Source organism: Lottia gigantea (genome assembly GCF_000327385.1).
Source record: "Lottia gigantea unplaced genomic scaffold LOTGIsca_202, whole genome shotgun sequence".
NCBI lineage: Eukaryota > Metazoa > Mollusca > Gastropoda > Lottiidae > Lottia > Lottia gigantea.
The window spans coordinates 123,556-135,208 of NW_008708415.1; the positions used below are offsets into that span (position 1 = coordinate 123,556).

The following is an 11,653-nucleotide window of genomic DNA, read 5'->3' on the forward strand; positions in this document are numbered from 1 at the left end:
AACTCAGATACATAGAAAAGTAGAGTAAAGAAATAGAGGCAGTGAAGTGAAACTTAAAGTGACTATTAGTTAATACTGTGCTATTTAAACTATACTTATACAATTAAACCATTTTTACTTTAAAGGTGCACTCTTCAACATTTATATGCCCAAACATGGAAATTTTCAACCAAAGAATGTATCCGAGGAATTAGATTGGGTATTTTACTTACATAAATTGCATTTCTGTCTCATTAGAAGAAATAACAAAACCTTAGGCATTACAGAAATAGAAGATAATTACGATGAAAACGTATGGATAACTTGTAGAGATGATAATGCGGTAACACAAGTTTCACCTTTAAAACTAAATGTTTTTCCAACCATTCACGATGATTGTTTATACGCATGGGATTGCGAAACCTATAGCGAAAAACAAACGAATAAAGCCATTCCTTATTCTTGCATGTTAATTAATTTAGAAAAACTAAGAAAAATGTTAGACAGAATAAAACATAACTTTCCACATTTAAATCCAACTGATAGTGTACCAGAAGAATTTTATAATAAATTAATGAATATAGTAGAAATATTTGTGGGTAAAGATTGCATCAATCAAATGTTGCAACGTTTAGGAAAAATAGATCAAAAAAGATTAACATTAATTTCTCATAACGGAAGCGGTTTTGATAACTGGATCGTGCTTAAAAATGCGAAAAAACTAACACAATGTCCACTAGTAACAGCTAGAGGCATTCTGTCTCTACCTTTAACTAATTCATTCACCGATGAATATTTACAGAAAAAATGGAAAAGACAAAAACAAATAATGGGCAATTCTAATTATTTGCAAAATATTAATTTCATATGTTCCTATCAACATGAAAAATCTAGTTTGGCGGCATGGGGAAATTCATCTAATCTACCGATGAATTTGAGAAAGATCACCGATATTAATATTGCAAAATACACTAAAGATAACTGGGAATCTTTAAGACGCGAATGGGAACCTTACGCTAAAAGAGATACGTTATGTCTCGGAGCTTGTTTGATAAAATATAACAACGTTATGAAAGAAGTTGTATTCCAGAATATTTCCAATAATCTAACAGCTCCTTCATTATCTTTAAAGGGTTGGTATTATTTATATCATTACCATAAGAAATGGTATGAAACTACTAGAATGGTTACGAAACACACAGAAAAAGAAAAAGTAGAAAAAGTTTACTCACATACACACCCTTTTATAAGATATTTTATCAGACAATCCATTAAAGGAAGAAGAGTTTCGGCAAATCGAAAATTATTTGAAACGAATAAAATGGATGGAATTTATAATGTATTAAGTGAATACAGTGAAACATCAAGTGATAATATAATTGATTTATTTAAAGAATATAGTAAAAGTAAAAAAGATAAACGGAAGTTAATTCAAAACTTAAAAAAATAAAATGTACTAAACTAATGGCCTTTGATGCTAACGGTTTGTACGCTTCCGCCATGTCGGATTTGGATATTGAATATCCGAGAGCGGAAAGTGGTAGACCGTTTCTACAAGAAGAAAATAAAGAATTTGTTAAGCTCTTTAATGAGCAGAAATTCAGACCTAGAACGGCTATTTTAAAAGTCTGGTTTGAATATCCTACCAAGATGTTCTTCCAACCCATACCAGCTAAAGATAAAATCAGTTTTACGAACAAAGAAGGTAATAAGGAAACTGATAAAATCAGTTTTATTAGGTAATTCATTGTATGGTAAATCTATTCAGAAGGATATAACTACATCGAGACATTTATGGAGTGAAGCGACTTTAAAAGCCAACTTCGATTCACACGTCAATAGCTTTTCTAAAATAAATGAAACTCAAAATATCGTTGAGATAAATGAAGAAGAAAAAGAATTTGACTATATACCTCCTAAATCTACACGACTAACAACTAGTCATTTGGGATCATTCGTATTATCTCACAGTAAAAAAATAATGAATAATTTTATTCACGTCATAGATGGATTTTATAAGCCCGAAATATACTATACAGATACTGATAGTTTATACATTTCGTCTAGTAATTGGGATAAATTAAATGAAGCTGGGTTGGTATCCGAAAATGATTATTGTAAAGGAAAGAATGATTACGGTGATGGTGGAATTATATTTGGTTTATGTTTAGCGCCAAAAGTTAAATACAATATCATTCTAACTTCCGACGGTATTCTAGAAGAAGAAAACGTTTAAGGTTACTCTAAAGATAAGATAGCTGTAGAAGATGATATTCGATTAGCTAGTGGACACGATGTGACGAATGAATTTAAGAAACCATGGGAAAAAAGTTTCACCAATGGAGTAGTTATTCCGAAGGATGATGATAAACAAAAGAAAGTTTTTATAAGTTATCTGAATCTCGTTAAGAGAAAAGCACCGGACGATGAAGGAATCATGTATCCTTATGGTGATAAAGATGACTTGAGTTTGGATGAAAACTATGAATTTGATAATTTCGATTACCTTACTATTCAAGAAGAGAATGAAGAGTGTTAATTTTTTTGTTTTAAATGAAGTTGAATAACAATTACCTCGTTACCAAAATCTATAAACCTATATTTACCATCTTTGATTTCCAGATTTATATCTTTAATCATAAAGGAATTAAGTGGTAAATACGTCGTTTGAAATGGTTTCTCTATAATTTTATATCCTATTGGTACAGTGAATGTTGGAAGACTGTAAATAATCTGACGTTTGTATTTATTGAAAAATCCACCGTTTATCAAATTGCAATGTATATTTATCACATCGATATCATTCTCGATAGTAGCTTTGTGTGGTGCTAAAGTGGATTGCGTGTATATTTGTTTATCAAATCCTAGTAACGCATTCAATGAATTTTCTATGTTGAAATCAACTTGACTATTATTTCTTAATATCAATTTCATTTTGTTCAGATTCAAATTACCTTCGAATTCAATATTGTTTTTACCATTGACACATCCTCCATATTCAGATAGGTATTCGTTAATGGCTATGTATTAGTAGCTTCCTGGTAGTAAACGTATGGTTTTTAACGTAACTCCATTATCTGTTGATATTTTTATTTGGTTATTTTTTTCGTTGATATTTCTAATGGAATTGTAAACAGAGAAATACTTTAATCCCAACTCATATTCTTGATTGCGATCGAGTTCGTACTCATAATCTAGAGATAATTTAATGTCTGATTTATTTGGGGTGATGACGAATAGTTGTTCTTTATTTGACATTTTTAATCACGCTTTTATAATCATTTTTATCTATAATACCTTTTTCTAGGAGTCTTTTTAATATACAATTTACTTCATTATATTGTCTGTACGATCGATGTCCTTCCTTCATGCCGCTAATATTACTCGTAATCTATTAAGTAGTTCCTCGTTGTTGTTGGATAAAAACGTTATACCTTGTCCAGATACCATATTTTCGAATTCGTCTATTTCTTTTGTGATTGGTGGATACTCTTCTGCATAATCACCAGGCTCCTCTTCATCATGTTCAATTACTCTTTTATATAGTTTAACTTCTTTCGATCTTCTTGTTTCGGGTCCCGACTTTCTTATTGCATCTAGAAATTTGGAGTATGCTACTAAATCCTTATAATCGGCAATACCAACAACATCCTTCCCATTCATTAAATCTATTAATCCTTTCGTTAATGTGTATATAAAATCTTTTGTATCGATTATAAATTCGGGGGTATTTGGACTAAATCTTATTCTAAAACCATTAAATATTAGCCCCACTTCATCAATGATTGGTTTAATACTCTTTGGTAAATGTGGGTCAGGGTTTGAAAAATAATGTTTTACATCATCTACTGTCCTTATTATAATACCACCATATTCAATCGCTTTGGGGTGATGAGGTTCTATACGAGGTGTGGGTTCTATAGGAGGTTTATGTTCTAAAGCTAATTTCTTTTTAATATCCTCTTGAGATTTTAATATGGGTTGAAATAGAGTTTGTAGATTTTCTGTTAATCCAAGTTGTTGTAATCTGTTATTTTCAACTTGGGTCTTTATTTTATTCTTAGCTTTGATATATTCTCTATTTCTTTTTAAAATATTTTTCCAATCGCTACTCATTTTTAAAAAGATAAAATTAACATATGTCGATCATAACTCTTTCACCCCCAGGTTTTCTAGTATTTACAATTACATATCCATGATCATCTGGATTTCTCCATTGAGCTTTATAAACTTTTTTGAATGTATCTCTGTCCATTCCGTGATTTATCAACTGAATGATTTGAGATAAATCTTTATCGTTTAATTCAAAATAAAAAACAATTTGCATTTTTTCTAATGAGCATAGAATCCATCCCATAAAAAGATTGGGATTGGTATATGCAGTGACAGTTGTGATGTCTTCCTTTCGTGAAGAATTCTTGTTGAACAGCTTGATTTCTTTGCGCTACGCAGTTGTCAAATAATATTAAGTTCTTTCGATTGCTATCAATATTAGACAAGTCTAGGTCATTAACATTTTTCGTAAGAAAAACTTTTATATCCGTTGGATTCTTTGCTTCGATGTAGTTATCTATGATATCTTTTATTTCCACTTCTTGAACATCCTTCTTTGGTAAATATTCTAAAGCTTTGAGGAATTGATAATACGATTGCTCTGGTATTGTTGTGTAGATATATAGTGATTCGAAATCTAAAAGGTTTGGTGTTGTCAACATGTTAAAAGTGAGATGAGTTTTCCCAGAACCGGAACTACCGCGTTCTTCGGCAGCTGTTACTTTAGCTGCTTTATCTTCGTTGGCAGTACGTACTCCAGCAGCTGCACCACCAGCTATTGCACCCACCGCAGTAAGACCAGCAAATATTAAAGGTAGGGAAAATATAAATCCACCTTTTTTTACATTTGTGTCAATTCTTTCTAAGTCTATATCATCTCTGACTTTACAATATTTGTATTTATCAATAAGTTTTTTAGTTATGTTGATTTTTTTACCATTGAAAGTTATTACAGTTGGGGAATCTGTTTCAACAGCTTCTATTATTTTCATTACTAAAATTTCTGGTTTCATTTTTAAAGGTGTATTTTTTACTCAATTCTTATCATTCTTCTATCAGCTATTTTAATTAAATGTTTTGCTTCTTCGAGTAGTAAACAATATCCGGTTACATCTCCTTGTGTTTTTTCAATATGAATATTTATGTTCACTCCTGTTTTGAAAAGATCTTCTTGATGAGCTGATAGATCAAAACAGAAGATTGGATGATTAAGTGCAAAATCTACATATTCAAACTGAGGTGGATTTCCAAATAATTCACACATGTTTTTATAGTTCTATACAATTCATTATAATTCTTTGTGGTTGGATTAATTGTTAAAGGTTGGTTAGGATAATTATCATTGTTTAATCTTACTTGAACTTTATGGATTATAGGATCTTGAGTTTGGTTCATTGCCACTCTGAAGACATTATTGTTATTCGTTTGAGAATCTGGTAAGTTCTCGAAACCAACCATTAAATATCTTGCTGGTTTAATAGTGTTAGTGATTGGCCATGTGGTGGATTCTCCAGTTAAAGTCATACTACCTACCGTATTACGATGAAGAAAAGCTTTTTCAATATCTTTAGTTAATGAGTTGAATATTTTCGTTTCTACTTCAATTGATGGTGTTATTACGGGTATGAAAAGTTGGAGATTCGTTATTTCTAATTTTGCATTTGAAGCATTCTCTCTGAAGAATATCTTATCATCGTTGATCTCTCTTTGTAGATGAATTTTATATGGTAACCCTATGGAAACCTTACTGTGTTCCAACAGACCGAATAAAGGATATAATTTCCAATTTACGTAATTACCCCACCTATTATTCTCAACAACATTTTTATACTGAAGTACTCGTTTTTCGAATCCATGATTAGCTGCTCGTGCTACTCTTTCTATTGTGTTTCGAGCAACAACTCTCACTCTAGCTAAATCAGCATCATTTGCAAGATTTCTTACCTGTTCCTTTAAAATACTTCCATCACCAACATCGGGTATCCAACCTGAGACTGAATCGAAATCTTTAGGATATAAAACTGTTTTCAACATTGTGTCGAATTCCCCAGGGTGTTTAATTGTTTCTATCGGATTTGAACCAGCTTCCAAAACCATCTCGCTAAATAAAGATGGAAAGAAATTGTTTTCTAACGTTGTATTAGTTTGTGGTACATGATTTTCATTGGGAGTTCCATCTTTAATTTTGAAATCGCATCTGAAATAAGCATCGGAAAGAAGCAACCAATTCGATAATGAATTTATTTCGAAGGTAATTCTACCACCATCATTCAATTGGGATTTAGAACCAACAGTCGGTGAGATGATAATATAATCCTCTTTTTTCTTGTTAAACGAATAACGAATCGGATCGTATAATCTAAAGATTGGATCTAATATTTTATTTGCCATTTTTAAGGTTTAAAAATTGAGTAGAAAATTGTCGTCTTGTGTTTTTTTCCAAAAAAAGAGTTATCTCCCTTTCTAGAAGTTTCTAGACTAAAAATAACATTATTTTAAACGAGGCTATTAAAAAACCAGATGTTATGTTATTTTATATAAGGGTATTTTTAATATGCTTTTTTTTTGATGGAATATAGGAATTGATTGAAGGTGTTTTTGGTGTATGAAATGTAGGGTGTATAGATGTAATAATTTATGAAATGAGGGGTGTATAGGTCTTTTTTAGTATAAGAATTTATGAAATGTAGGGTTTTTAAGTCTTTTTTGGGAGGGAATTGATGGAATGTAGGGTGTTTAGGTCTTTTTGGGGGATTTTCAATTTGGTCGCATTTTCCCCATGAAATGAAATGGAATGGGGAATCCCCATGCGACCAAATTGAAAGCCCCTACACAACATTTGCAGAGAAATGTTGAAAGTTCGTACCAAAACCACTGATCATATTTGAGAGGTATCAATTTCACTCCAGGAATCAGAGGGAAGGGGAAACGGTAGCCTCTTATAATGTTGAACTAAAACGCATAGCCATGACCTGTGATTTTCGAACATTCTTAGATGACGCATTACGTAAAGACTGGTCTGTGGCATTTTAAAATCAAGTACACAGAAGTACGCGGTTATTGTCAGAAGCTGATCTAACATTTACCAAAGCCTGTGATGTTAGATTTGCAGTAGAAAAAGCTGAAAGGAATATTAGTGAAATTGGACTGAAGACATCACAAACTCAAGTAAACAAGGTTCAGAAGGGTCATTTCAAGAATCAAGATCGAAGGTCATTTCAGCAGGGAAGAGGGAAGTTCAATCAACAATATAAAAAGAAAACAGATTCAGCGACATCAAGTTGTTTTCGATGTGGTGGTCAACATTATGCGGACTAGTAACTGCAAAGTGTCATTGGTGTCACAAACTTTAGCTCTAGCTAAGAAATACCAGGGGAAAAATTATCAACCAGTGTCAACAAGATATGTTGGAAGTTTCAGGCCAAACCAGGATGAACACTTATCAATATTTAGCATCGAGAAAATGAGCAAGTCGTGCTTAGGGCTGAATGTGTCGGTAGTTTTGGGTGACACTCCTATTGAGATGGAGGTGGACACTGGCGCAGCTGTGTCAATAATAAGCAATGCATTGTATCACCTTTAGTGATAATCCCAGTGATAGAGGAAGTGGTGGTTCCTGTAACATATGGAGACCGAAGTAAATTACCACTGGTTGTAGCTGAAGGAAATGGTCCTGCATTGCTGGGAAGAAATTGTCTGTCATCATTGAACTGAATTGGTCAAAGATTTTCAAGATTCAGATCGAGAACTTGTTTAATAAGGACATTGGTAGGATAAAAGACTTCAATGCGGATATAGTTTTGTCTAAGGAGGTGCCACCAATCTTTAAGAAAGCTCACAAGTCCTGTATGCACTAAAAGAAGCAGTAGAGAAAGTTAGGTAGGCATCTCCTTTAGTCCCGAAATCCGATTCGTCAGAGTGCTGATTTTAAGTAATAGTGAATCAGTTTCTAGCAGAACATCAGTATCCTTTGCCTAAAATGGATGATTTGTTTGATACACTAGCCGATGGTAAAAAGTTTACAAAGTTGGCTTTAGCGTACCAACAGCTGGAACTAAATGAGAAAAGAGTATCTAAAGGTGAATACTTCTTTAGGACTGAATCGTTATCACAGATTACCATTTGGTATATCTAGTGTGCCAAGTATTTTCCAGTCAGTTATGGATCAGATACTGTGTTGAATGAAAAATGTTGTGTGTCGTATCGATGACACTTTAATGACATAACTCATTTAAAAACATTGGATTAGGTATTTCAAGGGTTGGACAATCATAATATACACCTACGTTTGGACAAGTGTAGATTCATGGAGGATAAAGTGAGAAAAATTACAAATAGAAAAGGAGGCATTATCCCTGTTATTTGGTGTAAAAAAGTTCCATAAATATCACTATGGTAGGAAGTTTATTTTGAACAACGACCACAAACCTCTTAACAGCTATTTTAGGTTCCAAAGCAGATATTCCGACATTGGCGGCTGAGCACTTACAACGTTGAGCTTTGATATTGCCAAGTTTCCAGTATGAGATTCAGACAATCAACAGACCACAGTAATGCAGACGCGATGTCACATTTACCTTTAAATTCAGAAACGAAGTCTGAAGAAATGAACATTTCCCATTTCAGGTATCTGAACGATCTTCCTGTTACCGCTAAGGATATATGTTTGGCAAGTGTGGACTCATATTATGAATGGATGGTTAAAAAACACGGATCAAACTTTTGAGCCGTTTTATTATACGCCAACAGGAATATGTGGTCGTATATTGTCGTTACCCCTGTTTGTCTGTCCGTCGGTCTGCCCTTCAACATTTCTTGTGAGCACTATAGAGATTACAGTTTTCATCTGATTTTGATCAAACTTGGTGTGATGCTTTAGATTGATAAGATCTCAGTCAAGTTTGAATTTGACGTATTTCCGATGAACGGTTTTTGAGTTATTGCCCTAGACTTCGGAAAAAACACGTCAAAATTTTTTTGTGAACATGATAGAGACTGAATGAAATTTGGTGCTATAATTTATATTCATGAGATCTTGGTCAAGTTCGAATTTCAGATATTGCCCTTGACTTTGTTAAAACGCGTTGAAATTTGTAAAAAATAGTTTGTGAGCAGGATTGAAGCTACAGTTCTCAACCGATTCTGATGAAACTTGGTATGATCATTGGAATTAATAAGATCTCGGACAAGTTCTAACTTGACACATTTTCGATGAATGGTTTTTGAGTTATTGGCCTTGACTTTGTAAAAACGCTTCAAAATTTGTTTGTGAGCACAATAGAAGCTACAGTTTTCAACCGATTCTGATGAAACTTGGTGTGATCATTGGAATTGATAAGATCTCGGATAAGATTTAACTTGACGTATTTTTTATGAACGGTTTTTGAGTTGTTGCCCTTGACTTAGGAAAAACGCGTCAAAATTTTTTTGTGAACACGCTAGAGACTGAATGAAATTTGGTGCGCTAATTTATATTCACAAGATCTTGGTCAAGTTCGAAATTGATGATTTTTTGATGAACGGTTTTTGAGTTATTGCCCTTGACTTAGGAAAAACGCGTCAAAACCTTTTTTTTGCCCTTGATTAGAGCTGTGTGATTTAATTGTTTGGTGTATTTGGGTTATTGATATTGATTTTTAACAATTTTGTGGAATTACTCAGCATAAATAACTGGCATATATATAATTGAATTCAAACTAATAAAATTTCTTCAATATGACAAAATTCGCACTTTAGTCACTAAAGACTGTTATATCATTTCTGGCTAATTGTCTTACAAGAAACATTATGTTTGTACACATATAGAGAAAAACAGTAGGAAAAAGAAAGAAAAAAAAACAAAAAACAAAGATACCACAATGACACATCAGTTACACTTAAATTATGATATATATAAATAAATATTATATTATATAGGATGATTATAGTTTTCTAATAATAATGTTGTCCAAACATTTTGAAATTGTGTTTTCGATTTTGCATTTATTGTGTTTTCTATAATCAAACAGTATTGATTTCAGCTTTCAGAGTTCTGATATTTAGAATAGTATTTGTTTTAGCACATTTATATATATGGTATTTGCACAATAGAATGATAATATTTAGAGCATCTCTATATTTATGAATCGCGATACCAAACAGGATATTTTCAGTTGTTAACTGAATGGAAATATTACAAGAATTAAATAATGAAGATAAATTTATCCAAAGACGACTTACAATACGACATGATGTAAATAAATGAATATAATCTTCTAGGTGGTCGCTGCAGAAACTACATAAATTAGTATCTGAAATTTTTATTAATTTTAGATCTGTTTTGATTGGGAGAATTCTATGTAACATTCTATATTGAAACCATTGTAACTTGGTATCTGATAGTATATTGAAGTAATTATTAAAAGTGAATTTCCAGTCAATTTCTATGTTTATGTTTGATCTCCATTTATTCACAGACGTTGGACAAACATTAGTTTTCATTAATAATTGAGTTGTTGTGCCACAATGGAGTTTTAAGAAAATCATCTTGTAAGCCAGTTTTTATACGCCCACATGAAATGGGGGGGCGTATATTGCCGTCACCCAGGTCCGTCCATCCACAATTGCTCGTAAACACTCTACAAGACACAATTCATGACGGATTTTGACAAAACTTGGTATGAATGTTCGTTATCACCCATGGCACCCTATTGAAAATCAGAAGAATCCAAAAATATTTAGTATGAGTTATTGCCCTTGTCCTTGAGAACGCGTTCAAATTTAGCTCTTAAACACTAAAAGGCATGATTCTTGCCGGGGATTTTGACAAAACTTGGTTTTATTATTCAGTCCCGCGGTGTAGATTGAATATTTGCCTTCTAGAGTTTTCACGAGCTAATGATTGAACACGTTTTCAAGAACAAGGGCAATAACTCATACTCGATATTATTCAGTATCGCCCTAAAGAGTTCAAAAGAAGTGTATGACTGAAGGTTGAATATTTCATACTGGTGATAGTTACTGTACTGCTAAATATTTATATTCAAAATCAAAGCTGCCAGTTTGTGTTTGTAATCACCCAAGGATGAACCCTATCGAAAATCAGAAGAATTGAAAAATATTTAGTATGAGTTATTGCCCTTGTTCTTGAAAATGCGTTCAATTTTTAGCTGGATTTTGACAACATTTGGTTTTATAATTCAGTCTCACGCTGAAGATTGAGTATTTGCTTTCTAGAGTGTTCACGAGCTAAAAATTGAACATGTTTTCAAGAACAAAGGCTAAAGAGTTCAAAAGAAGTGTATGACTGAAGGTTGAATATTTCATATTGGTGATTGTTACTGTACTGCTAAATATTTTTATTCAAAATCAAAGCTGCCAGTGGGCATATATTACCTTGCCTGGCAAGCTATCTTGTATGATGGATGCATTTATATTTGTATTTAAAATATTGAACCAAGTTTTTATTGTATTACCAAAATTGAAAAAATCTGTAACTTTGAATATAAAAGAGCATGCAACAGAATCAAGGCTTTTTCAAAATCGATTAGAACTAGTAGGGCAGATATGTTATTATATACAGTAAAATCCATTAGATCATATACTAATCTAGTGTTTTCACCAATATAGCGTCTGCTTATGA

General features: G+C 32.5%; 4 protein-coding genes across 4 annotated transcripts; 1 reads left to right on the plus strand and 3 right to left on the minus strand.

Annotated features, from left to right (window-relative positions):
* Window positions 1-145: 145 nt before the first annotated feature.
* Window positions 146-1,429, plus strand: LOTGIDRAFT_174555 (hypothetical protein; the record flags this gene model as incomplete). The annotated part of the gene is made up of 1 exon (XM_009053892.1): window positions 146-1,429. The coding sequence occupies one exon, from the start codon at window positions 146-148 to the stop codon at window positions 1,427-1,429; it is 1,284 nt and encodes a 427-aa protein (XP_009052140.1).
* Window positions 1,430-3,345: 1,916 nt separating this feature from the next.
* Window positions 3,346-4,095, minus strand: LOTGIDRAFT_174556 (hypothetical protein; the record flags this gene model as incomplete). Its single annotated transcript, XM_009053893.1, has 2 exons — window positions 3,346-3,530; window positions 3,621-4,095. The coding sequence occupies 2 exons, from the start codon at window positions 4,093-4,095 to the stop codon at window positions 3,346-3,348; spliced, it is 660 nt and encodes a 219-aa protein (XP_009052141.1).
* Window positions 4,096-4,283: 188 nt separating this feature from the next.
* On the minus strand, window positions 4,284-5,045 carry LOTGIDRAFT_174557 (hypothetical protein; the record flags this gene model as incomplete). Its single annotated transcript, XM_009053894.1, has 1 exon — window positions 4,284-5,045. One exon carries the CDS (start codon window positions 5,043-5,045, stop codon window positions 4,284-4,286), a length of 762 nt encoding a protein of 253 aa, XP_009052142.1.
* A 350-nt stretch (window positions 5,046-5,395) lies between these two features.
* LOTGIDRAFT_174558 (hypothetical protein) lies at window positions 5,396-6,423 on the minus strand (the record flags this gene model as incomplete). Its single annotated transcript, XM_009053895.1, has 2 exons — window positions 5,396-5,434; window positions 5,566-6,423. 2 exons carry the CDS (start codon window positions 6,421-6,423, stop codon window positions 5,396-5,398), a joined length of 897 nt encoding a protein of 298 aa, XP_009052143.1.
* Window positions 6,424-11,653: the final 5,230 nt, after the last annotated feature.